The 25,943-nt window shown below is 66.0% G+C and overlaps 2 protein-coding genes and 1 long non-coding RNA gene across 3 annotated transcripts in view; all 3 read left to right on the top strand.

The window, feature by feature from the left end:
- LOC119094494 (leucine-rich repeat extensin-like protein 3) overlaps window positions 1–71 on the top strand; it is a 28,368-nt gene extending 28,297 nt beyond the window's left edge. The window contains exon 6 of the mRNA XM_037217552.1: window positions 1–71. Within this exon, the coding sequence (XP_037073447.1) occupies window positions 1–71 (71 nt within the window).
- Window positions 24–23,368, top strand: LOC119094493 (interference hedgehog). The gene is made up of 16 exons (XM_037217551.1): window positions 24–67; window positions 5,798–5,892; window positions 8,807–8,909; window positions 9,228–9,354; window positions 9,684–9,891; window positions 10,268–10,493; window positions 10,809–11,008; window positions 11,332–11,591; window positions 12,017–12,146; window positions 12,528–12,753; window positions 13,662–13,905; window positions 16,331–16,472; window positions 16,977–17,171; window positions 19,018–19,166; window positions 22,771–22,884; window positions 23,354–23,368. The coding sequence occupies exons 2-16, from the start codon at window positions 5,829–5,831 to the stop codon at window positions 23,366–23,368; spliced, it is 2,403 nt and encodes an 800-aa protein (XP_037073446.1). The 5' UTR covers window positions 24–67; window positions 5,798–5,828.
- LOC119093642 (uncharacterized) lies at window positions 22,882–24,876 on the top strand. The gene is made up of 2 exons (XR_005093648.1): window positions 22,882–22,999; window positions 23,804–24,876. It is a non-coding gene; the product is annotated as an uncharacterized LOC119093642 (long non-coding RNA).
- The last annotated feature ends 1,067 nt before the right edge of the window (window positions 24,877–25,943 follow it).

Raw genomic sequence — 25,943 nt, 5'->3', positions numbered from 1 at the left:
ACGACTCGGCGGGTGAGGCGCGCGACACGAGCATCTGCCGCGTCCGGCGGCGCGGACCGACGCACGGGTGAGCGATGGCGGCGGCCGCCGCTCGGACCGGCCGTCGTGTCGCGCCCTGTCGGCGGATTTGTCAGCGGCGGCTGACGAGCGGCCGGCTGCCTCGCCGGTCGGGGTCTGTCCGGGTCTCGTCCGGGCCTCGTGCGGGCGGCCAGCGGAGGAGTCCCTCCGGTCTGGCCGGTCGCCCCGGCCGTAAACAGGCGACGGTGCGCGCACGCGTGTCAGGCGCCGCCAGCCGCGCGGCCGATGGTCGCCAGGTGGCGTATGCGTGATAGTGATGGTCGGGGTCGTCTGGCGCCGGTCCGGCCGTGAGGGCCGGTGGCGGTGGCAGTCGGTCGCCTGCGCCAGAGAGGCGCGCCGCGGCTCGCCGCGCCGCGCCACTTCACGCCCGGTTTTACGGCTGCCGACCGGTTGCCCAACGGCCGTCGTATACTCCCGTCGACAGGCGGGGCCATAAAGCGCGCGCCGGCGCCGGCCGCGCTGCACGAGCGGTGATGTACGCCGCGGCGTGCGAACGGGCCGCCGCCGGCGGCGGTTCGCGGTAGGAACCCGGCCGGGCAGGGCAGGGCAGGTGCGGAGGAGACGGCCGCCGCTGGGCCGCCACCGAGGCGCGAACGGACTCCCTGCACGCTGTCCTTGAGTCGCGATGACGGCGGCAAAGAGGTGGACGTGACGGGCGCGCGGCGTGACGCGCGCCTTTCGTCACGCACGCGCCATTTATCAGCGGCTGCAGGCTCGTCGCGCTGCGGGCGGCGCGCCATCGGCGGCGATCAGAGCCCGCCGCCTGCGGATTGGGTTTCGACGGCCCGTGTCGGCCGGGCTGCCGGGGCCGGCGCAGCACAGCGCGCGCGCGCGGCCCGTGCCGCCGCGTTAAACAGGCCGTAAATCAGGCCATGCAGCGGGCCGTCGCCACCCCGGTCTGACCGGCTGTGCCGCCCGGCCGTCGGCTGCAGACACCGGGTCGGTGGTGGTGAGGTGCTCGTGTTGTGGCCATGGGCAGCGTTGGTGCACAGAGGAGGGGATCGGGCGAGGGGCCGAAAGCCACGTAGGGGAGGCCAGACGAAAGGGGTCGTAGGTCGGTGCGTGCGTGGTGGCCTTTGTCGCCGATGGAGTCTGAGAGCTGGCGCTGGGTCGCCCGGATTCGGCCGCTGCCACTGGCGGCTGTGATTTGACCGGCGTTCTTCCGCCCCCGAGCGGCACGTTCTGCTCTAACGCGCTGAACTCGATATTGTCGCGCTGTGATGCCGCCGGTCCACACACGTGCACCCCGCCGTGATCCATGATCCACATCCTTCTGTGATGCCGGTGCTCTCGCTTGTGATCTCTCCAGCCTCTTCCGGTCTCACTGACGTTCCGTCGCCTCCGGGCGGTTCTCCCCAGTCCCTCCCTGCTCGTGTCCGCCCTCGCCCGCCCGCGCACCGAGGTACGTACCGAGGTCCAGCCGCGGCGCGCTCCCGGCCATCGGCGCGCCATTGACGGCGGCCGTCCGACCGGCCGCCGTCGGCTCGCCTATTTGTGTATACAGCGGGGAGGCGCGGGGGGCCAAAGTCCCGACGCGCGACGACAGCCGCGCCGGTGCTGCGTACGCGCGCGTCCGCGCGCGCCGGCGGGCGTGGGCGGCGGGCGGCGGCGGCGGTCGCCGACCGCGTGCTGTGCGAGCCTCTCGCGTGCGCCCCGCTGTTGGCTCAGGCGCCTCAGATGAGGCCGTGCCGCCAGGCTGGCGTGCCGGCATTCGGAGCGGCGCCGCGCCCTTCCGGATGGCGTGTCGGCCCTGCGGTCATGTGCCGGTCACCAGGGTGACGTGTCAGCTACGTGGGTGACCTGTCAGCTACCTGGTGACGTGTCAGTAACCTGGGTGACGTGTCTCCCCGCTGGACCACGTGTCGGCCTGCTGGTGCCACGCGCCAGCCCCCTGGATACGGTGCCGGTCTCCTGGAAGCCGTGCTGGTCAACACAGTGGCGAGGTGTTGACACGGCTCATGATGTGTTGACGCGTCAGCTCGTGTGCTGGCTCTGGCGTGACGCGAGTCCGACGCTGAGCATCGCCGGCCGATCCGGCCCGTACTGACCGCCGGGCACTGCGCCCCGGCGCTGTCCGCCGCCCCACGGAGGAGGGAGGGGTGGGGGGGGGGGGGGGCGTGACATGGTGGTGGCGCCGCGGGTCGCTCGGCTGTGACCGGTCCGGGGCGCGGCCGTCCAAATATTGCCTCTTCGCCGCCGCACGGCCGGAACGGGTGACGTCACCGGTCGGTCGGCCGGCGGCGCTGGACGCGAGCGGCCGATTGAGTGCGTTTCTCCGTTTATTTGACATGCGGTTGGTCGGGTTTTCCGCTTGATGAACTCATGAGTGTTTGATTTGAAGTGGTGTTTTGATTGAGGTCGGTCGACCGCTGGTGCTTATCCGTACTTGGGCGTGCGGTCGTGCCTCAGTTCTTCTGAGTCGTGGCCCAGAAGTCCTGCGCGCCACTACCCCAGCCGCGTCGCGCCTGCTGCGGGGCACAGCGGAACGCGGAACGTCGCGCCGTTTGCTCAGCTCTGGCTGTTGCCGGTCTGCGGCGGGGTCTTACGAATGACACATACCACCAAATTCCATTCCGCGCGTGCCAGATCTCTGATGTAATGCAGTGAGCTGGATTGAGGCTCTCGAACGGCATACAGCTCCCGCTCCAAAGCTAGGATTGCTTGCGGCCGGAAGCGGGCTCCGCAACGACCAACAGCGGCGTCCGCGAGCTGCTCCGGAGCGAGGCGGAGCCCGGAGAGCTGGCAGCGTCGCCTCGCCCTGTTTACTGATGCCCTCCGCCAGCGCCGGGCTGTTTGGCCGCCGTCGCTCCCACGGCCGGTGCCGTGGCGTCGCCGGCGACTATTTCGGCGCACCACCTGCGCCCGGCTGACGGGCGGCCGCCGGTGCCGGCGCCCTCTCTGACCCGCGCCGCCGGCGCCGCCGGCTGGGCCCCGTCGCCACCGGCAGCTCACTACGCGCCAGTGACGCCCGAGCGGCGCCGGGCCGTCTCCGCGCGGCGGGGCGGCGACGGCGACGCGCGGCTGCACGGCGCGCCGGCGTGGTCGCCTGGCAGAGGCAGCACGGGGGCCCCGCTGTCGGCGAGCGGTGGCACCCGGCGGGGAAAGGTTTGCTGGCAGAGGATGTTCAGTTTACTCGCAGACCAATCTCGCGACCTTCTTGTTTATGCCAGTTTGCTGTGGTAAATCGATGCAGAGAGTGCGCGTAGAGCATGCATGTCGGAACACGCGTCTACGTGGTGTCTGTTCTCTCCTACCTGCTGACGCGTCTCGCCGACTCTGCCGCGCGCTGCGGCGTGGCCCGCCCGCGTCCAACCCCGCACCAACTGGGGCCCGTCTGCGGCGGCCGGACCGACCAATTACCGGCACGGCCACCACCGGCAGTAATCACAAATGAGCCCTCAAATTGTCCACTTTGAGCGCGCGCTGCAGACAAAGGCGAACGCTCCTGGTCGGGCGTGCCCGAGCGAGCGGCGTGCCCGGACCGCAGGAGGCAGGTGCAAGTGCCGCCACGATCTCACGCCGTCCTTCGCACTGCGGCGGTGTCCGCCGGCGGTAGCGGCGCTAATGACCTGAGCTCGGGGCACTTGAGTGCGTCGCTGCCGCACCTGGTGATTGGCGCGCGCCGGCGTTCTCAGACCCGTCGCGGTTGCTCGGGGCTCGAACTGCTGTGGCCTGGCTGTCGCCGTCGAGCTCGCCGCGCGCTCGCAAGCTCGGAACGCGGCCGCGCGCCGGCGTGGTGGGCCGCCGAGCGGAGCGGAGCCGTGCCGGCCCGGGTCGGCTCCGGGTCAGCCGGCGGCCGGACCGGTTCCGGCCGGCCGGACCGGGCTGATTCGGCGCACGTCCGCACGTGACGCGGCGGGCCGGCCGGCCGGCGGCCCACCCCCCGAGCGGGACCGCACAGGGCGACCGGCCGCGGGCTGAGCAGCGGCCGTGACCGCTGGGGCACGCGGCTGGCCGGCCGGCCGCGGGAGGCGAGCAACTGGGGCGCGTTGGGAGGAACTGACGTGCGGCTAGGAGAAACTGAATTGCGGTCGTAAAATCGAGGTACAACTAGTGGGAAGAAAATGCTACCAGCGGGAGCCAAAATGAAAGAAAATTAGAAAGAAATTAGAAAATTAGAAAGAAAACTCGATCCGGAGAAGCCGCTGTGCAGCTCCTGAAGAACCAGGATGCAGCTGCGTGGAGACACTGCGGTGGGTACTGCAGCGTGCGCGATTCGTAATCCAAACACTCCATACGGACCCCATACGGACAGGCCTCTGCAAACTGAATGGGTTGGCGGCCATCTGACGCCGACGAGCTGTGACGAGCGGCACGGACCATTGTGCTCGCCCGGCTGCTGCTGCTTCGGCCGTCTGGCTCTGTCCTGCCGGCCGATCTCAGGGCCGACAGGCGAGGCCGTGCTCTGCATCATCCCACGGACGAGGCGCCGCAGAGCGTGTTTTTGCTCGCGCGCGGCGGCTGTTCTCAGGCGGCGTTAGACCTGCCCGAGGCGATCGTTGAACCAAACAGCGACTTCGACCAGGCGTTGAGGTCGCCACACCCGGAACACGCTCCGGTTGATTATTGGCCCCGAGCTACAACAGCTGTCCGTCGATCTTGCGCGTCTCTGCTCGGACTGAGCGGCCGCCTGGCTGCTGCTGACCTGGCCGTCGGGCCTGGCGCGTCCGCGCGGCGCCGCCCGCCCAGCCGCGTGACTGTGCTGCCGTCGTCGCTGGCCGGCGCCGGCCGGGCGCGCGTTTTTCTCGGCCGACCTCCGAGCGGTACGTGACGCGGCCGGGGGCTGGAGAGGAGGCGGGCGGAGGACGTGACGCCCAGTCAGCAGCCGCGGTCGGCGGGTTTCGCGCCGGTGCGAGGCTCGAGTGAGTCTGGGCGCCGCCGGGGGGAGGGGGTCGGAACGCCGGCGAGGGCTAGCCTGCTGGCAGTGTTCAGAGTCGGCGGTGTTTGGGCAGTGGTCGGAACGTTGCCGGTGGTGGAGAACACGTTGATGGTCGAGGAGGGCTAGAATGCTGGGATGCTAGGATGCTGGAATGCTGTGACGCTGCGATGCTGCGATGCTGCGATGCTGGGGTGCTGGCAGGGTGGGGGTGTCGGCCGGCGGCCGGAGCGCCGGCTTGCACTAAGAGTGGCGGTCGGGACGCCGGCGACCGCCACTCTTGGGCGCCGGCGGCCGCCTCCCCGGCACGCCCGGCGGCACCGGCCGGCTCTGACAGATGGGCGGACGCGCCGCAATTAGCTGCGGTCGGTCGGGTCGCGATGGATTGCAGGGCGGCGACTGCAGAGCGGCGTCGCCGCCGCCGCCGCCGCTCGGACCGCGGGAGAGGGAGGGAACCGAGGCCGGGGACGGCGCCGCGCCGGCAATCAGAGCTGGCCGGAGTACGACGGCGGGCTGTGAGAACTGGTTTCGGGTGCCGTGGTGGGTGGTGGACCTGTTCTGTTGGCGGCCGTGATTGCCTAGATACCGCTTGTTGTCTGCACCGTGTGTTCTGCTCGCCGTGCTTATTTATTCAGCGGGGTTTGATTGCTTAAGTGGTGATGCTGAACGTCGAGGGCCGCTTTACTGTTTGTCCCTCGTCTGTTTCCATTTGTTGCCAGCGTTGCTCATTTGTTCGTGCCCTGCTCGCTCGCTTGCCGGTGCTTCTGCACCGTCCTTCCCGACCTCTTGGCGGTGTGGTTTCTATTTCGGAGCGCTTCTGACCGGCGCTGTCCACGTTTGCAGGCGATGAGACAGAGCCGCGTGCCGTCCTGACATGGAGGTGCTTACGCTGACTGCCGCCCTGGGCCTGTGCCTGGCGCCGGCCGCCGCTCAGAAAGGTGAGACACGTGTACAGACCGCGGCCGCCCGTCATCGGACGCAGGCGCGTGGCCGGCGGGCCGCGCCCGTCCGCCCTCGCGCGTCACGCGGCCCGACACGAACGCGATGGCGGCGTCGAGACGCCGCGGGCACCGGCGGAGCTCGCGCGTCCAGCGGCACTGTTCGCGGATTCGGCCTGGTCATCAGGGGCAGCCGCAAGATCTGTGATCTCAGGCGGCGTACGGTCGGGAGCCACGCGGGAGCCGGTGACCGCCCCGCGTGGGAGTCGGTGACCGCTCCGCTCGGGAGCCGGTGACTACCCGGTGTGGGAGCCGGTGACCACCGAGCTGAGTGTTCGTGTCATGCGCGGATGGGCCCGTTCGGCGACTTGTCGTCGCTGCGCGGTGTTTGTTTCGTGAGTGCGCCGGGGCTGTCGCCCGTCAGCGAGATCAGATACTGTCACCGGTCGATGGAGGTGTGGGGCGCGGCCATGACCGTATCGTCACACCCGGCCTTGTGGCGGCGATGTCACCGCTCCGGCCGTCGCCGCCTGACCGGCCACCAGCTGGTGGCGGCCGTGCAGAAGCCGGACGGGAACGAGCGGCTGCCTTCTCCCGCACGGACGCGCGGCTAAGTTCATGTCGGCCGACGACGCCTCTGACTGAACATCCGACGCGGCCGTCCGCTCACGCTCCTCGCAAGCCACGCCAGTCCAAGCCGGGTGTCGTGACGGCGTGCGTGGCCATGCGCCTGCGCCGAGGCGCGTCAGTCGACCGGCCGTCGCGGCGACGCGGGGCCGCGCCGCGCGGCTCTCAGCCGCTCTCGAAACCGGTCCGCTGGCGGCCGCGCCGGCGTTTTTCGGCTGGCCCCCGGTACGGCGCAGAAGGGCCGAGCGGGCCGACTTCTCGGCGGCGCTCCGGCGCGCAACGCAGCGGCGGCGCGCGCCGGCGTCGGAGGTCCGGCGGCGCTGGGCTGGCCCGCTCCGGCTCCGGCCGCCGGCGGTCGTGACTGGCGGCGGCCAGGGCCGGTCTGAGGTCTGGCCCTGACAGGGGCTGCGGGGAGTATGGTCTCGTCGGGGTCGGGTATGGAGATGAGGCAGCTTCGTTTGTTTTGGGGATTTGTTGCTATCAGTTCGGCCTTGTCGTTTGTTAGTTGCACTTCATGTACATTCGTGATCAAATCCGATTGAGGGCATTCCAGCACTTAAAAGTCGCGATGATGTCAGATCCATTCGCCTAAGAGTCCCATATTTTTCCGTGTAGAGTACTTAATGCCATCCCCGCCGCATTCACGTACGTGGTCGATGGAATAAGTATTCAGTCATGTTCCTGTCACAAAAGAACGTGAGGTCACTCGTGGGAGGCGGCGTCAGCGTCAGCGGGGGCACTTTTGCCACGTCACGGGACCGTCATGGTAACCATGGCTCGCTCCCGGCGAAGAGGGAGGCTCTCTCAACCACCGTGGAATGTGACGAGGCCGCCGCGGTGGCGCCGATTGTGCTTTCCACGGCTGGCGGAGCCCGAGCCGGGCCGATGGGGGATGTGGTGGCGGCGCCGCTGGCGGCCACACGTCGGCGCTCGGGCGGCTCTCGGCCGGCGACCGCCGTTGACGGGGAGGTCGCTCTCGGTCGGAGCCTCGCTCCCTCGCGGTCGAGACGGCCGCACTCGGCCGCCGCCGGCGGAGAGGTCGCGCGCTCGACCGGAGCCTCCGTGGCTCGTGATTGAGACGGCCGCGCCTGGCCGCCGTCCGTTGACGGAGAGGTCGCTCTCGGTCGGAGCCTAGCTCCCTCGCGGTCGAGACGGCTGCGCTCAGTCGCCGCCGGCGGAGAGGTCGCTCTCGGTCGGAGCCTAGCTCCCTCGCGGTCGAGTCGGCCGTGCTCGGCCGCCGCCGCTGGCGTCCGCTTGCCGCGGCGCGGCTGCCGCGGCGGGTTGCCGGCGCGGTCGTTAGAGCAGCGCCGGCCGTCGCGTGTTGTTTTAATCGGGATCGTTAGCGGCGATGCCGTCGGCTTGTGGCGCGCTGCGGTGTTTTGTCTGGTCGCGGCTGTCCGTCACGCCGCGGCCGCCGTTTGTCGTTTGTCAAGGCCTGTCCCTGTCGTGACGCGGCCGCGCCGGCAGTCGGCGGGGACGCGGCGCCGTAATGAGGACTGCGGCCAGCGCGACATTCCAGGCGTCCCGTCTGTGGCCGGGCCAAGGGTAGACGCGGGGCGACAGCAAGTGTGGCGCGGTCGCCACCCCGGCCGTGGCCGACCGGTCTCGGTCGGCTGGCTCAGGGCGGCCCGCGCTCCCGCGCTCGGTGTCGCCCGCCCTGGCCGGGTGGGGAGGTCACGTGCCGGGCTCCGGTCCTCTCGTGGCCAGCACGGGGCAGATGGCGGTTTGTGCTCCGTAGAGTCAGGCTCAGCTGTGCAGCGGTGAAGCGCATGGCAGCTTCCGGTGGTCGTGGTCGTTGCTGATATCGTGAAGAGGTTGCGGTCAGGATTTCCTGCGGAATTCGTGGCGTATCTTACCTTGTTGCGAAACGGGCTGCGCTGCCATGGGCTGGCGGAGAGCGGGCCAAGGCTGTTCGTTTCTGATGCCGCTTTGGCGCCGGTCCGATCTGTTTTTCGAACGCTGTGCGGGAGTGCATGTGCGCCATCATTGCAATGCTGCCGACCGGATGTACCCTGTGGGAGTGCCCGTAGTGTAGTGGTTAACGCGTGCGTGTTAACAACTGCACGTCTGGGAAGCCAGAGGTACTGGGTTCGATTCCTCGCAGTGCCCGCCCTTCCTGCCAGGGTGAGGGGCAGGCGACGCCATATAGCCTCAGCAGCCGAGTGCGTCGTAAAGCCCCAGTGACATGACACGATGTATCCTGTGACTGGAGCCGCCCCGCCCCGCCGGTCAGCACTGAAGCCGGCGCCTCGATACTCCTCGTGACCCTGGCCGTTTCTGTTTACAGGCCTGGGCATCTCCTTCGTGAAGGAGCCCCAGTCGCTGGTGGCTCCGCCTGGTGACGAGGTGGTGTTCACATGCGCCATCAACCTGGACGCCGACCACCTCACGTGAGTGGCCTGAAGTGTCCCGCCGTGGGCTCGGCGTCGTCGCACGCCGCCCGTGGGAACAGCAGTACAATGGCAGCGCTGTTACCGGTTTTGTCGTGTTTTGTTTTTGTGGCTGCTTTGGCGGTGCATTCTTGAGATTCGCCAGGAGTTTTGACAACAAAAGTTGTGAGTTCTCGGACGACGCTGTGTATTGTTAGCCTGTTTTGCGGAACAGAGCGTGACAATTTCCACGAGCGGTGCGTGAGATTTCCTCGTCCTGACGAATGCTGCCGCGTGGCGGGTGGTAGGCGTACTGATGATTTGCGGTGCGCCCGCCAGATGGCTGCACGATTGGAAGCCGCTGGAGCCGGGCAGCGACCCAGCCATGGACGTTCAGCCGGGTCGGCTGCTGATCCGGGTGGGCCGCGACCCCGAGGTTTACCGACGACAGACGGGCAAATACCGGGTCAGTGAGCTGCCGGCCACGCTCTTCCGTCAGGGCATGGTCCGCGCCAGGCTCGCACGAGTCTCGTGGCGTGTCCGTGCGCGTGTCGTCCATTGGTCCGCCGCGTTCGTGCGTTGCCTCCACGTCGGTGTCCTTGCATGCTGTCTGAAACTCTTAAGCGTCGGGCCGTCAACTGGTCACAAGCTGCGGCCATTCGATTCGTTTTCCGATGCCCACTGCCCACATCGCGCCCACCGCGACGACCCCCGCCCGCCGGTGTGAGCTGGCGCCGGGCTCCCCCCTGGCCGGGGACCACCGTCGGCTGAGCGTCGCGCCGGCCGCTCCGGCAGTGCATGGCCTGGATCGCGCCGATCGGGCTGACCTCGCTGCCGGCCACGCTGAGCATCGCCCACATCGCGCCGTTCCCGGCGCGGCCCAACGCGACGCTGACGGCGCCGCCGGCCGGCACCGTGTCGATCCAGTGTCCGCCGCCGGCCAGCGATCCGCCGGCCTCGGTCCGGTTCTACCACGACGGCCGGCCGGTCGTGCCGCGCGGAGGTGAGTCGGAGGCGCCGACGGGGAGTGGTGCGGCTCAGGCTCGTGCGTGGGCGGCGTCCGCGCTGTTTTGTTCGGTTGTGGTCGTGCGTGGAGACGATGTTGGGGAAAGGGGTAGGGCTTTGAGAGAGGCAGGGATGGGGCTGTTTGGGATAACCTGTTTTTTACGTGTTCGATACTGCAGGCGTCATGTCAGCCACGTGATCGGTTTGGAACCGCGTTCGAAGCCGTGGACGCCGCCGTTCCATTCGCATCATGCAGCATTCTGTAAAGCAGCGTCTGTGTTAGTGGCTGATGCTGCCGACCAGCAGCGCCCGTCCGTGCGCACACACCCGCTCCGACCTGACCCGGAGCCTGACCCCGCGCCGCCGCTCCTCAGACAGCACCACGCTGCTGCCGGGCGGCCGGCTGCACCTCTCCGACATCAGCGCCTCGTCGCACGGCGGCCTCTACACGTGCTCGGCGCGTAACCACCTGACGCAGGAGGAGGTGACGGCGCCGTTCAGCACGCGGCTCGAGGTGCGGCGGCCGGCGCGCACGGCGTCGCCGCGTCTGCTCGTGCCGCCCGAGCCCATGTACCGCGCCGAGCCCGGCACCACCGTCCGGTGAGAGGCGGCGGCGACGACCACGGGGAGGGAGCGGTGGGCGTGGTGTGTCGTGAGGGGGGAGGGGGGGGGGGGGAGTGGTGGAATCAATGGCCTTGTTGATACTGGTCGTGCCATTCGTGGTTGTAGAGTTTGCCCGTTTCGGCGATTGCGTGTTCCTGTCGCGGCGATGGGTCTCCTGAATGGTCTGGCACTCGCACTCCCACCAAACTGCCCGTTTCGACCCCTTTTTGGATTCCGTTACACTGCGCTCCTACCAGCCAGGAACGATAAGATTCCGTTACCAACGCCCCTCCCCCTCCCCTTCTCCGTCAGGATTGAGTGCGTGGCGGACGGCTGGCCTCTGCCGGTGGTGGCCTGGAAGCGGCTGGACGGCCGCTGGACAGACCGCTATGTGCAGCACGCGGCCAGCCTGGAGATCCGCCAACTGCGCGTCGCCGACGAGGGCGACTACGTGTGCGAGGTGGCCAGCTCGCGCGGCTCGCTCACGGCCGCCACCGTCGTCCGGGTGGTCGGTGAGTGGACCGGTGCCCTCCTGCAGGGGGGGGGGGGGCAGGGGGAGGGGGCGGGGAGGTGGACCGGCGGGTGGGGACGCGTCGCGGGCGGGGGGGGGGGGGGGGGAGGAGACCTGAGGGGTGGGAGGTGGCAGGCGACAAGTGGCGGTTGACATATGGCAGGTAGCAGATCAAGGGTTGTTTGTGGGAAGACGGTTCGCGCTGGAGTGACGCTAAAAGCGTCAGATGTGTGTGCCCGGCTGGGAGCCTGTGCAGCGTTTTAGCTGAGTGCTTGAGACGCGTCCTGCGACCGCCTGACGCGACCGGCGCCGCGGCCCCGGCAGAGCCGCCGTCGGTGGAGACGTCGCCCTCCGACCCGACGGTGCAGGAGGGCGCCCCGGTGGAGCTGAGCTGCGTGGGCCGCGGCCAGCCGCCGCCACAGCTGCAGTGGGTGCTGAACGGCCGGCCGGTGCTGGGCGGCGAGGAGCCGCGCGTCCGCGGCGGCCGCCTCCAGTTCGACGCCGTCACGCGCCAGAACGCCGGCCTCTACCAGTGCTTCGGCCACAGCGAGAGCGGCGACGCCAAGGCCGCCGTGCTGCTCAAGGTGCGCCGTTGGGGGGACGGGGAGCGAGGAGAGGGCACGGCAAGCTCGGCGTGTGTCGGCCGCTGCGGGTGCGGGCCCTGAGCTGCGGTCTGTCTCATTCTTGGTTGAGGACACGTTAGAGGCGCCTATGTATGTAGTGTGTGCAAGGTGCCAGTAATTTTTGAATGAACTCTGGTTAGTTGGTTTTGGGGTTTTACGGACAAGTCGACGTCAATGGATGATCGCGCTGTTGCTGAATGAACTAATCACCCGTCGGCGCCCGTTCGCTTTCCCGCTGTTTGCATGCCTCAAGCGTCCGGTTAGAGCAGCTGGCTTACTGTCGCCGTCCGTATGGCCAGCGCCACGCACGGTCGCCCCGGCGCGCCGCGTCTGACGCCGCGCCCGCCCGCGTCCCTCTGCTGACGCCGCCGCTGACGCCGCCGCAGGTGATCCCGCGCCAGACGGTGTCGTCGGCCGTGCTGCCGTCGGACGCGACGCTGACGTCGACGCCGGCGCCGACGGAGCGGCAGTCGACCGGCCGCCGCCGCGGCAACGGCAACAGGAACAGGGACGGAGGTCAGTGGGGCCGGGACCGACTGCGGACGCGGAGGACGGGCTGGGCGGCTGGTCGCAGGCGCGGGTGACGGTCGGGGTTTCACTGGCGTCTGTGTGACGGCTAGGATCGAAGCGTCGCTGGACGCTGCCGTTTGCCTTCTGGACGGTAGTTTGCACCTGGCCGATACACATTTTGTTCGCGTTGTCACGGTAGCACGAACGGATTGAGTTTTTGATGCGCGTAAGCGTGTCGTTTCGGTCGTGTGAAATCTGTAAAAAACCGAAGTGAAGTAATTCCCGACACTGTGAGGTGCTTTGTACAGGGTTCAGCTGTCAGTCGCCGCATGTCCCGCCTATTATGCCTGACCGTGACCTGACCCTGACCTGGCCCGCCGGCTGCAGAGCTGATGGTGCCGCCGGGCGCGCCGAGCGTCTACCCCATCTCGGAGAGCTCGGTGATGCTGCAGTGGGACGTGCCGCCCAACGACGGCCTGGCCATCCTCTTCTTCAAGATCCAGTACCGGCGCGCGCCGCGGCGCCGCCACGACTGGCAGACGCACGACTCGGACGTGCCGGGCACGGCGCGCTCGTTCGAGGTGGACGGCCTGGACGTCGGCGCTAAGTACAAGTGAGTCGGTGGCGAGCGTGGGCGGAGCTGGCGTCCGTCCGCGTCCGGCGGGAGGGGTACTGTGTGGCGTGCGCGGGTATCTCGGGAACGCGCGTGGGTGAGGGGGGGGGGGGGAGGGAGCTGACGTTCGTCCCCGCGGCTGGCGGGAGGGGTGTGGTGTGGCGTGCGCGGGTATCTCGGGAACGCGCGTGGGTGACGGGGGGAGGGGAGGGGGGAGGGGAGCTGACGTTCGTCCCCGCGGCTGGCGGGAGGAGTGCGGTGTGGCGTGCGCGGGTATCTCGGGAACGCGCGCGGGTGACGGGGGGAGGGGAGGGGAGCTGACGTTCGTCCCTGCGGCTGGCGGGAGGAGTACTGTGTGGCGTGCGCGGGTATCTCGGGAACGCGCGCGGGTGACGGGGGGAGGGGAGGGGAGCTGACGTTCGTCCCCGCGGCTGGCGGGAGGAGTGCGGTGTGGCGTGCGCGGGTTTCTCTGGAGGGACGCGTGGACGCTCGGCCACGGCTGGCCAGACGATGGCTGCGCGGGGGATGCGCGGGCGGTGAGTAGGGTGATTGTTCAAACTACGGGTAGCATGCGGATCTCGTGCTGAGCGAGAAGCTGGTTATGCTTTTGCTGAACGTAAGAATGTGCAAAGTCAGGCAGCGTTAGGTTGGTAGAGCTTGTTGCTTTCACTGCAGGTATGAATCATATTAACGACACAAACCGTGACCGCGAGTAACTGCTTGCCTCTTCCACTGTTGAATAGGTTGATCATGCGACTCGATTTGCCAGCATGTGTGTCTTCAATTATTACGGTTTGTCAATGTAATTATCACATGGCATAAACATCACGGAATGTAGGAATGCTTCACGTGAGCCTTTCATTTGCCTGTCCGCTCATGTTACTGATTGCCATCGTCTCCCACTTCAGATTCCGCGTGCTCGCCGTGTACGAGAACAAGGACAACAAGCACGGTCCCAATTCTCGCAAGGTCAAGATGACGCGCATGCGCAAGAAGGCGAAGCCGCCGGGTGCGCCCATCATCGACGCTCACAGTCCACAGAGTCCCAGCGCCATCCAGTTCACATGGAAGTACCGCAACTTGCAAGCGGCGCCGATAGAGGGCTACTTCATCTTTTATCGCGACACCACCATGGCGGGTGACTATTCCAAGGTGAGTTGGGTCAGCTAGGGAGCCGTGCACGCAAGGGCTGCTGGATGGTGTTCCTCAAAACTCGGGGGCAGGACCGGCCGCGCACGATACTGATCGTCGTAAGAATTGTGTGATGCCGGCGATCGCTGCATTCAACGGTCGATTGAGGTCCGCACGCGTGTTAGCATGCGGGACCCGCCAGTCCTCATTAATGTCCGCTCTCTTCTCCCCGTTCCTCACGTGGTCGTAACCGTTTGCAAGGTCTTGTCCCACCGGGGTGAGCTGCAGCCATCAGACACGAGCCGGCCCGACAACCGCTGTGGCAGGAGACCCGCTACAGCGCCCTGACAAAGCTCAGAGAAGGGCCCCTGGGCGGGGTGATGCTCGGTCTCTGTCTTCTCTTTCTCTTTCTCTTTCTCTTTCTCTTTCTCTTTCTCTTTCTCTTTCTCTTTCTCTTTCTCTTTCTCTTTCTCTTTCTCTTTCTCTTTCTCTTTCTCTTTCTCTTTCTCTTTCTCTTTCTCTTTCTCTTTCTCTTTCTCTTTCTCTTTCTCTTTCTCTCTCTCTCTCTCTCTCTCTCTCTCTCTCTCTCTCTCTCTCTCTCTCTCTCTCTCTCTCTCTCTCTCTCTCTCTCTCTCTCTCTCTCTCTCTCTCTCTCTCTCTCTCTCTCTCTCTATCTCTATCTCTATCTCTATCTCTATCTCTATCTCTATCTCTATCTCTCTATCTCTCTATCTCTCTATCTCTCTATCTCTCTATCTCTCTATCTCTCTATCTCTCTATCTCTCTATCTCTCTATCTCTCTATCTCTCTATCTCTCTATCTCTCTATCTCTCTATTCTCTATCTCTCTATCTCTATCTCTCTATCTCTCTATCTCTCTATTCTCTCTATCTCTCTATCTCTCTATCTCTCTATCTCTCTATCTCTCTATCTCTCTATCTCTCTATCTCTCTATCTCTCTATCTCTCTATCTCTCTATCTCTCTATCTTCTATCTCTCTATCTCTATCTCTATATCTCTCTATCTCTCTATCTCTCTATCTCTCTATCTCTCTATCTCTCTATCTCTCTATCTCTCTATCTCTCTATCTCTCTATCTCTCTATCTCTCTATCTCTCTATCTCTCTATCTCTCTATCTCTCTATCTCTCTATCTCTCTATCTCTATCTCTCTTCCTCCTCGACCCATAGTCCTGCAGAGCTGATTGCTGGCCGCAATGGGTATGGTCCAAGCCAGACCCAAACTGGTCCTGATGTGGCCGTGCTGTTTGAGCGCCTTACCAAGCGCGCCGCCAGGCCCGTACTGGCCTGGAGCTCTCCTCCAGCCACACCCGGCCCGAGCGGACGTGAGCGGCTCGCCCGTCTCCGTCCCCGGCCTCGGCCTCGGCCTCGGCCCCGGCCGGCACCTGGCCGCGCCGCCAGGCCCGGCCGAGTCCGTGACGCGGCCCCATCCGTCCGGGGGCCGGCGGCGCGGAACGGTCCGGCCCGGCCGTCCTCCCCGGGGGCGGCGCCCCGTCCCCGGCCCTGATGAAGTGCGCCCGCCCGGCCGGCCGGCCTGTCGACCGGCCAAAGGTCAGCGGCGCCGGCCGCGGACGCCCTGACCCGGCCGTCCGCACGGGGAGAAGGTCGGCGCGGAGGTCGCTGCCGAGGTCTGGGGGGTCGGCGGCGTGGGCGGCGCGGGGTGGCACGAGCGTGACGACGTGGCGTGCCGCATCTCCTGGTGGTCGCCCGGTGAGTGCCCGTAAAGGCCTCCCCGATGGCCATAGCCGTCGCGACTGGCGGGCGCCGCCGATGTATCGTCCCGGAAGGCGGGCCGGCGCGCCGGGGCCTCCCGGGCCGGCGGCCGCTCCACGACTCATTTCACGGAGCCGGGCGCCGTTCGCTCGTGACGAATGCGCCGGAGGCGGGGGCCGTCCGGTGACAGACGCCCGCGGCGTCCGGGCGTGCGCCTGACGCCGAGCGCGCCGCCGGTTTTTCAGTTTCGCTCGGAACGCTCTTAGCAGAAGCTGGCGCAGACCGGACGAAGAAACGGTGACGATAGTGCGAGGGCAAGTTGTCGCCGTCGTTGCTGTCGGTCCGAACCCTTCCCTCCCCCCCCCCCTCCCCCGACGGAGGGAGGTGCGACGCCGCCGGCCAATGGTCGGCCTCGAGCGGCAGCAGGCGCTGCGGGTCTGGTGTCGATGGCGGGGAGACGCCACGCCGGCGCGCTGGAGAGGACGGGGCTGCTGTGCAGCGGGAGTGGAGAGGTGATTTGCCGCCGCGGTGACCGTGAGCGCGAGGGGTGGCGCGGATGGGTGAGTCACCTCACCGATGCAGGCGTTAGGCTGGCTGGATCTCTTAGGCCTGTTGCGCGGCATGTGTTCCGCGCCGCATACTGCCGCAGATGACCCGCTCCCTCCGCCGCATCTGACCTGACCTGCCCGACACCTGACCTGACCTGCGACCTCAGGTGACGGTGCTGGGCGAGACGACCAAGGCGCACATCCTGACCTCGCTGCTGCCGGGCACCGCGTACGACATCAAGCTGCAGGCGTTCAACCTGGAGGGCGGCGTGTCCGACTTCTCGCCGATCGTCACCGAGCGAACGCAGGGTGAGGCGGCGACCCCGGCGCCAGAGCAGACGCCGTGTGTGGAGGGCGTGACCGCCGCGGGTCCGCGCCGTGCTCTCGTCTGTCGCACGCTGTCGTTTGTGGATTACTCGTGGAACGTGGGTTGTGACGGGTGGGAGCTGTTCTGTCACGTGACCGCCGGATCATCCCTCGTAGTGTCGGCGTTATCTGCTGAATTATTTGGCGGGTGCTGGCTAGATGCGATACGGGAAGCCGCCCGGGCGTGTTTCCTCCTGGGCCATCTTCCACATGTCAGTTTGATCATTTCCAGCCTTTTCCCGAGATGACGTCCCTGCCAGACGGTTATGGTGCATTTTATATCCGAACTTGTGGTAGTCACCCACAGCACACCACTGTTTATTATACGTATATATAATAAGGACAGATCATAATGCATTGTCTCCACGGCCACTAGATCTGTCCGTCAGCCCCCCCCCCCCCCCAGTGTGCCGCTCCCCTGACCGTGACCCCCCCCCCCCCGGGCAGACTCTCCGGACGCGCCGAGCACCGAGGACCCGCGCGGCGGCGGCCACAACGTGCCGATCGTGACGACGCGCGGCGTCGACCGCTCGCGGCTGCGGCTGTACGCCATCGTCGGCGGCGTGCTCGGCCTGCTGCTGCTGCTCGCGCTGCTGTTCGCGCTCGTCTACTACTGCCGCTCGCGCGCCAGCGGCAAACAGGGTAGGCATCGGCGCGGGGAGGGGAGGCGGCGCTAACGGGCGGCGAGGTGTGGGGCGCAGGGCGGACGAAGGTGACCCAGGCGGTGGAGGAGATCAGTTGGAGCGCGCCCGGCGGGTATTTGGGAGGCCTGGGTTCGATTTCCGGTCGGTTTGGAACGTAAGTTACTGCTCTATCGGCGTCGTAAGTTCGATGGGAAATGAGACATACGCTGTCAGAGGAAAAGGTTCACGATGGCTGATTAAAATGACCGATCTGTGCTCACGGAAGCCATCTTCGCTCCTTTGAAGATGACAAGAGCGTGTGCGGGGAAAATATTGATGGCGAACTTTCGGCCTCACAAGATGGACGCGTAATGCGTGTAAATGAGATTCGCCGCGCGCTTATCGGGAGGGGAATGAACGCGTTGGCTCCTCAGTTTCCGATATATCATTGGACGGACGGGATGGCGGCCTGCAGCTGCCGTCCCGGCGGGAACAGAGCGCTACGCAGCAGCGCCGCTCTGCCTTTGTGGCTCCGAAAATTGCTCGCTGTCTCGCAGCGTGCGCGGGCTCGATGCGGTGTGTTTGGTTCGGACGCTTCGTCCCTCGGGGTGTGCGGTGGTGCGCGGTCCCTCGGGGTGTGCGGTGGTGCGCGGTCCCTCGGGGTGTGTGGTGCGGTGTTGGTACGTGAGGACCACGAGCCGCGCCGGCCTGCCTGTCTCCGACCTTTGAGACGACGCGGGTGTCCGCCCCAGCGCCCCCGCTGGAGGCGCAACGAAGCCCTTCTGCGCTGTTCTGTCGTGCGGTTGCGTCTGAGGCCTGACGCTTCTCTTTCTGCCATTTCTCCCACTGCTTCTCTTCTCCTTGTTTCTTCCCTGGCACTCCTCTAACGCACTCTGGGCGTTCTGGCGAACCACAGCGTGCCTCCACCGTCACCCCGATGCCGCGGTGGCACCGGTGTGCTCGAGACACCAGCTCCCCCCCCCCCCCATCCCCCCGGCGGCCGGCCGGCGGGGTCCGTCATTAATCTGCTTCTTGCCGGCCGGCGCCGTCGCCAGCGATAAGGCGACGGTCGAGACCCATTGATAGATGACGGGCGGCGGCGGCGGCGGGGCGGCCGGCGGCCGGCGCACCTCCGGCCCCGCCGCCGGCTGGAGGGTCAGCCTGCCCTCCGCGGAGGGCGGCGGCTGGAGGCGGCCCGGGCTCGCGGCGGCGGGACGCGTCCGCGGTCACCCCGACGAGACGGAAGCGGCGGCCGCCCTCGGGGACGGGTCCGACCCGGCTTGTGCATTAGTGATCGCCGTGTGGAGTGAGGTTGACGCGTCCGTCGTGCGGGGGTGGACGGCGGCGGGTGCCTCTGCTTCCGTCTGTTTCCCGTGAGCGCCCGCGCGTGGGCGGCACGTGTTCCGGGTCTCCCGACTGCACGTGGGCCGCCGGGGCTGGCGTGGGCTGGGTGGCGGCGGGTGCTGTTGCAGCTGTCACGCTGAGCCGAGCCGAGAGCCACTGCTGATGTGGCAGCCATCTGCTCCCAAGCGATATGCAGCGAGACGTCAGGGCGTCGAGTCGGGATGAGCATGAATACGTTACCGTCTTGATGTCACGTTTGGTGTCGACGGAGGTCTCCCGGAATGCCGGAGCTTGGCGCAACGCAAATCCGCGGCTGATTTTCATGCGCTTTGCATACATGCATCATGGATAGGGTTGGCGTATGAATGAACACGGACACGGTAGCTTGTTGATCGCTGTCTCTCTCCCGCCGCGGAGCCGCCTCCGCAAGCCTCGCGCAGCGTCCGGCCACGCGTCGGACCGCAGCACCGGCGCGCGCGCGCGCTCGCGTGCCGTGCTTACCTGGCCGCCTCCTCCGCCAGACGAGGCGTCCAAGTTCGGCGACACGTCGCAGCAGATCAACATGCAGCAGCAGCAGCCGTTCACCGTGTCCGAGCACGAGATGGTGGTGGCCCCGCTGCGGCCGGCCGAGCCCGACTCGCCGCCGCCGCCGCTGCCCTTCAAACAGCGCGTGAGTGCGGCGCCGCGGCCGCCCACCGTCGGCGCGGTCCCCGAGTGTGGAACGGCCCCAGAGCCGGCGGAGTGGAGGAGACTGTTGGGTCGCGCTGAAGGGATTCTTCACGGGGCTGGCCCTGGCGGGAGAATGTGCTTTGCCCTAAACATGTAGGTGCTTACGACGCCGCTGCCTGATCGCGTGGTAAGTTTCTTCTTTGTGGCATTGTTGCCGTGCTGAAATTCCACTCCAGTGCTGGTTTTAATGCGTGTGCTGTCCTGTGACGGATGCAAGTGCCGCGTAACTGCACACTTGGATGTGGCAGCACTTTTTCGATTGTGGCGCACTAGTCTACATCACGGTGATGCGACACTGAGTTGGACAGAGGGTGCGCAGATGCCAGCATGTTGGTTGTTGGGCATTTGCTGGTGTTGATAACAGCATAGGGGGGGGGGGGGGGGATTGCGATACAGCTTCTCTTCTGGGAAGCGCAATGTCTTTGATAGATCAGCTGACTGTGAATGACTGTCATCGGACGGAAGGGGGGATGGGGGAGGGAGGGAGGCGGAAGTCTTCCCGGCCGGAAAGACGAATGCGGTTGTTGCGTGCTGCGTCAGTCAGTCAGAGGGATCCTGATCGTCCGTGCTGGGCACCTCCACCGCTGCTCCGCACACCCCGTCATATTGTTCGCGATCACCGACGCATGCAAATTGCTTGGTAAATATGGTAATGGAGGACATCTGCGAGCGTCTCGATGACGTCAGCGCTGCGCCGCTAAGCGGTATTTAGTTTCCCTAACACGGCCCGCGTCATGAACACCTCCGGTATACATGAATACTGAACAGCTCGGGGAAACATTCTAAATAATAGCGTCCCTCGAGCCGTGCAGTTCCGCCAGAACACACTCGTCCGCCGCGGCGCCGTCGCGTGAGGGCAGCCACGTCGGCACGCGACGGCGCGGGCGGCGGCCCTCGCGTGGCTCGGGTCGTGAGGTGACGCCTGTCGACGGTCCGGCTGGCGGGCTGACCGGACACTATCGGCTCGAGATCGATCGATCGCCCTCCCCCTCGCCCGCCCCGCCCCGCCCCGCCGCCGCCGCCGCCACGGTCGTCTCGGACGGCGGCCACTCGTTCCCCGAGCGGCCGCTCACTGCGGCTCAAGCAGCGCCGGCGGGCCCGCCCACCTGTGGCGCCCTGGCGGTGGACACCTGGGGCTGTGCTGTGACGGGCGGCGGTAGATGGCGGTGGTGTTGGCTGACGTGTCCGAGGACGATACTGGCCGCTCAGCATTGTTTGTTTTGTGGCGCTAGTGCACTCAGATTTCTTTTTCGTCCGACACCTTGAACGGTGGGCAAAAACAATGCTTGAACGCCGGGAAATCCCACCAAGGAGTTGCCTCGTGCAATCTGAAAAGAAAAGACATCCAGCCTGCAGGCGTGGGATTTAAGACGCCCTTTGCATTGCTCAGCAATACGGCTACAGCGATATTTCGGTACTGACACTGCTAACCCATCGGCTGTTGTTGAGGAGGCTCTTGGTGGGGTCTGCACCGCCTAGTCCTGAACCGCGTGGCCAGCACAAGCGGTGCGGTGCGTCGTATCCGAGCCCACCTTTGTGGTTCACCATGCGTTTCATCATACTGCCCATCACCCGTCCGATCGTACACGGCGTGGGCGGTGTCTGGGATTTCTGTGTGACGTGCGTGGTCCCTGACGCTCCTGTGACGTGGACGCTGTCTGACACCTCTGTGTGACGTGGCGGGTATGTGACGCCTCTGTCTATGTGTCCGTGGCCCGGTGTTCTCTAACGTCTTTTTGTGTCCGTGACTGATGTGGCCACTGACGCCTCTGTGTGACGTGGCTGGTATGTGCGTCTCTGCCTATGTATCCGTCGCCCTGACGCTGTCTGAGGTCTCTGTGTGTACGTGGCGTGTATGGCCACTGACATATTTGTGTGTCCGTGGCTCGTGCGGCCTCTGACGCCTTTATGTGCTCGTGGCTAGTGTGGCCTCTGACGTATCTGTGTCCTGGGCTCGTGCGGCCTCTGACGCCTTTATGTGCCCGTGGCTAGTGTGGCCTCTGGCGTGTCTGTGTCCGTGGCTCGTGTGGCCCCCGACGTCTCTTGTCTGCCTGTCTGCGGTGTGGGTGGGCTGTGACGCCTCCATGCGCGCCGGCTGATGCGATGCGATCCGGCCAATTAGACGTACCGTAGATCAGGCCGGCTCGGCGCCCGCAATTTATCAGCCCCGTATTGGCCGGCGCATGGGACGTCGCCGGGTATACGGACCGCCCGCTGGGGATGGCCTGCCTTCAGCACAGCGGGACGGTGTGCTGGCGCCGCACCAGCCGACGTGGGGCCCGGGGCCGGCTACTCTTCTCGGCGTGACAGCGAATTGACGCGAACGTGACAAGGGGTGAGATCGAGCCGCCTTGCTAACGTGTTACGGACTTTTTGCACCCGTTTGCACCCACTCCGGGGGTTTTGGTCACTACCGCCGTCACTACCGCTGGCATCAGCTGCACTCGTGGTTCCACGCGCAGTGCGGCGGAGTCCGAGGAGGCGACGGCCGGCGTCAGTCGCTCCGGCGTCGGAGCGCTGTGCTCCAGGCGCCGCTGCGTCGGCCGGCCCCGCCGTGGGCCGGCCGGGGTCGCCACCGGCCGCCGGGCCTCTCCTGCCGGTGCGGTAATGAGGCCGCCGCCCGGGGCCGCGCCGCCGCCGGCACGCATGCAAACGACCGCCGGGATGCCTCGATAATCGGCCCGGTCTATAAACGTCGCTCATTATCGGTGGCGCGGCCTGGGGACGCTGGTGCGCTGCCAGGGACCTCCGGGCCTCCAGGGGCCTCCCGCCAGACACTGGACGGGCGGCCGCCGGGGCCGGTCGGCCGGGGGACGGCTGACGTCGGCCCGAGTGCGCCGTGGGAGGACAGGTGTCGACGCCGAGGCCGTTGGTGTGGAGGCGGGCGAGGATGTTGTCGGGTGCCGGGCTGGCGGGGCGGCCGCAGCGGCGACGTTTTGGGGGTGGCGGTTCGGGCCCCGGTGGTGTCACGTCCGTGTAAGCAGCGCTCGTCGGCGGCATTAGAAATAGATGAGCGAATCTTGACTGCCGGAGGTGCCTCGGCGACATGGATGGTGACGCGGCCCTGTGGTTGGCCATGACGGGTGACGTCACGGGGTGGCGATGATGTCAGATGTGCGCCCGTGGCCGTGCCGCTCGTAGCTTGTTCACATCCCAACGGCGAAACTTGCCCGTGAGGCCAACCTGCCCGCGCGTTTGGCGCTCTTGGCCTGGCGGAGCTATGTTTAGCCGTTCTTTAGCCTGAGTGGGGTTCGATGAGGCCATTCCTGGCAATGCTTTACGGTCGGATATTTCACCTCGGCTGCCGGATGCAATAACACCGTCGGGAGGATCGGCCGTCGCCTGCCAGCCGCGTCTTTCGGAAAGCCGTATCCTTCATTGCAGCGAGAGAAGTCGCGGCGTCCGTAACTGACTGCACCGATGCGTCCGTAACACCTCTGTTCGTCGCACGACGCCGGTGGGGAGCGGGGAGCTCGCCGGTGGGGAGTGTGGCCGGCGGCGCGTGTCCCACCGCTGTACTCACCCCGCGCGCCCCGGGTCGGCAGGCGTCGGCCTTCTCGGAGACGTCGTTCGGGCACGCGCTGCCGGTGCCGATCCCGACGCCGCCCTGCTGCGTCGAGCCGGCGGGCCCGGCGGCGGCCGGCGCCGCAGCCTGCGCCGCCCACCCGCCGACCGCCGCCGCCGCCGCCGCCGCCGCCGCCGTGCTCAACAACAACAAGTACGGCGGCCCAGACGAGGCCGTCGAGCGGCGCCGACGGATACGCCGGAAAGACAGTGAGTGCACCGTGCGCCGCCGGCGGAGGAGGGGGCGCGGAGTGGCTGCGTGAGCGATTCCTCGGGAGATGTGCATGACGCAGGGTGACGTGACTGTAGGAGGAAGGGAGGGGGGGGGGGGGCTGCTGTGTGGGGAGGTAGCGGTTGTCCGAACGATCGGGCGAGTAGCTTTTCGGGGTGGGGTTCACGCGCGGGGGACGTGACGCCAAGGAGGGACAGCCCTGAGGGACGGTAAGTGGGGCGAATGGTGAAGATGGGTGCTATGTGCGTAGGCAGGGGGACGCCACAGTCCGGCGAGGCGGCGTGCCGACGCCAGGCGTGTGGAGCGCGCACGGGAGGCGCCTCGGCGCACAGGACGTCGTCAAGTGAAAGGCCTGTCGCATTGGGTGCATGGACGCCATCAGATGCTGCGGAGGAGTGCGCTCGGCTGCGCTCGGGCTAGGTATAAATGCTGCCTGGCGGCTCCGAACCGATCGATGGGCGGCTCCGCCGGTGCACACGACTGCAGCCGGCCCGGCCGCCTCGACGCCCGCACTGCGATGCTCGGGGCGGCCCGTCAGAGCCAGATGGCGCGCCGCGGTCGGCTGTAAAGGGGAGGGCTCGTGACGTCCGGACACTTCGCGTGGCGCTCATCATACTCCGGAGCGGCGTTTCTGACGGACGGCTCGCGGCTCCCGCGCGTGCTGGGCTGAGCCGGACCAGGCGGGTGCTGGGGCTCAGGCGCCCGGGCCACACTCCGGGCCTGTGACCTGACCTGACCTGACCTGACCTCACCTGACCTGACTTCACGCTTCGCTGTTGCAGGCATCGAAACGCAGCGGCACAGACTCAGCGGGAGGTAGCGGGACCGGAGTGCCCGCAGCTCACGTGCCCTGCGCGGACGTAGTGCTGAGCGGGTCGGCGCCGACAGTGGCCGGCCTACTGTGATCAAAGCTTAAAGCGTGCCTTACTCAGTGCCAACCGAGTGTTCGGAAGCGAGTGCCAACCGATCGGAGGGCGGCAGATGAGCCGGTGACGATGTCGCCGGCCGGTGCGCGGCGACTGCGTGCCGGCATTTTGGCCGGTGTTTTATTTTGTGTGTGAACATCGTGCTGATGTTGAGTGCATTTAGGGCCGGCGTGGTGGCGAGGTCTGTCCGAGAAAGACGGCGAGGAAGCGGCTGGCGGGTGTGGAGTCGCCCCTCTGCAGTGGGTTCCTGCGTGTGTGTGAGGGTGGGGTGGGGCTGTGCTGGCCTCGCCCGGCCTGCGTCCGGCGCCGTCCCCCGGCGTCCCCCCGCTCGTGGGCGGCCCTGACCGTGACCTCATCCGCGCCCCGTCCGTTCCCCGTCATGACCTGCCCCGACCCGGAGAGACCGTGAGGCCCTCGGCGGTCCATCATGGCGTCTCAGACCTGTCGCGATGCATCATGGCGTCTCTGAGCATTTGCGGTCCGTTGGGGCCTGTCGCGATCGTTCGCAACCTTTGTGCCGTCATGGCCGTCATGACACCGATGACGTCATGACACTGATGACGTCATGACACTGATGCAGCTAGAATGTCCCCGGTGCGGGGCGTGCGGCGTAGCTGTTCGTGGTGGGAGGACCGGCTGCCCCCAGCCGAACCCGCCAAGCAACGCGCCTGTTGCTACCTTCCCACAGCCGGGTATGCGAGGACCCATGACGTGTACAGCTCACTGGCCCTGTAGTACAACGTGATATTTATTGACGTAGTCGTGTTTGCGAATGTTGTTGATGAGTGTTCTTCATAGTGTGATCTTCCGAATGCCTTTTTATATGAATTTGTACACTGGATCCATACTCATTATGTCCGAGATTTCACTGAAGACTGTTGATGATGTACTTTATCCGTCTCAAGAAGTGGAATAAATAGTGGACCGGATGCGCGGTCGTTTTCTATCAGAAGCGCGGCGCGCCCTCCTCCAGTGGGCTCCAACACTCACGAGCGCCACCGCCTCCCGCCCCTCTGTTTTAGCTCGCAATTATTAACTAGGCGGACTGGGCCTTAATTGACGCTTCCACTCGCCGGCCATTTGGTCTTTCCGGCCGCGCTGGGTGGGTCCCGCTCGTGGGATATTCGCCGTGGAATCCGCGCGGAGGCCGCTGCTTGGAAGGGTGAGCGAGTGCCTGGACTCAGGACGGGCTGCGGCGGGTCATAGGTCAAGGCTTTTGGGTAGAAAATGATATATTGTACGGCAGTTGGACTCGTAGGTAAAGATCCTTGTCGCAATTGTGGTCCCTCATCCTTAAATAGTTGAACTTCCTACTACTTCCGTTTTCCTTGGGACTTTGAGGAAAGCATTTTGGTTTACATGCCTCACTTTGTCGGCACGGTTTTACCCACCGACCTGTCGCGACGGGCCTACTAGTGGCCCCGCCCCCTACCCCACCACCGAAAGGGCTGCCGCGACTGCGGCAATGGAAAAGAGACCAAAATGGCGGACGGACAGGTGAAAGAACGTCGCAGTAGTGAGACCCAGGTTGACGTATTCATCAGTCACAAAAGGGACGCGAGAGAGAAAAACGCAGAGGCCACACCAAATGAGATAACAAACTCGATGGGGCGAGGCCACATACACCGGCTGAAAGCGGCGACAAAGCTGCGTAAAGTAACGAAAGCCCCGGGGGCGTATAAAGAACCGCTGGCACGGGTGACCGTCGCTCAATGCACCCGCTCCGCCCAGCTCTCATTTCCGGACCACGGCGGCGGCGCGCGGGCCTTTTTGCCGACCGCCACGCCTCACAGACTGCGCCAGCACTGGACCGCCCGCTGCCAGCCGAACTTGGGTCCGAAGAAAGGAAAACTGCTCAGCTTTGTTGATCTTGCAGTCGCTTTCCATTGCAGCTGGCCTGCTCCCCAATGGTGGCGGTGCCCGGGAGTTATTTCGAATTTCATCTGTTCGGAAGAGTTTTCAGAGCCACGTTCGGTCACTGAAAGAGTTTTTTCCA

The sequence above is a fragment of the Pollicipes pollicipes genome, unplaced genomic scaffold (genome assembly GCF_011947565.3).
Source record: "Pollicipes pollicipes isolate AB1234 unplaced genomic scaffold, Ppol_2.1 Scaffold_4002;HRSCAF=4701_pilon_pilon_pilon, whole genome shotgun sequence".
NCBI lineage: Eukaryota > Metazoa > Arthropoda > Thecostraca > Pollicipedomorpha > Pollicipedidae > Pollicipes > Pollicipes pollicipes.
The sequence above is the reverse complement of the archived record's forward strand: the minus strand, read 5'-3'. Positions and strand labels throughout refer to the sequence as shown.

Excerpts from the sequence above, each read along its gene's own strand:
- LOC119094493 (XM_037217551.1), top strand. The coding sequence starts at position 5,829 with ATGGAGGTGCTTACGCTGACTGCCGCCCTGGGCCTGTGCCTGGCGCCG. Across the intron at positions 9,892-10,267 it reads GCCGGTCGTGCCGCGCGGAG|ACAGCACCACGCTGCTGCCG; the intron begins GTGAGTCGGAGG and ends GCCGCTCCTCAG. Across the intron at positions 10,494-10,808 it reads GAGCCCGGCACCACCGTCCG|GATTGAGTGCGTGGCGGACG; the intron begins GTGAGAGGCGGC and ends CTTCTCCGTCAG.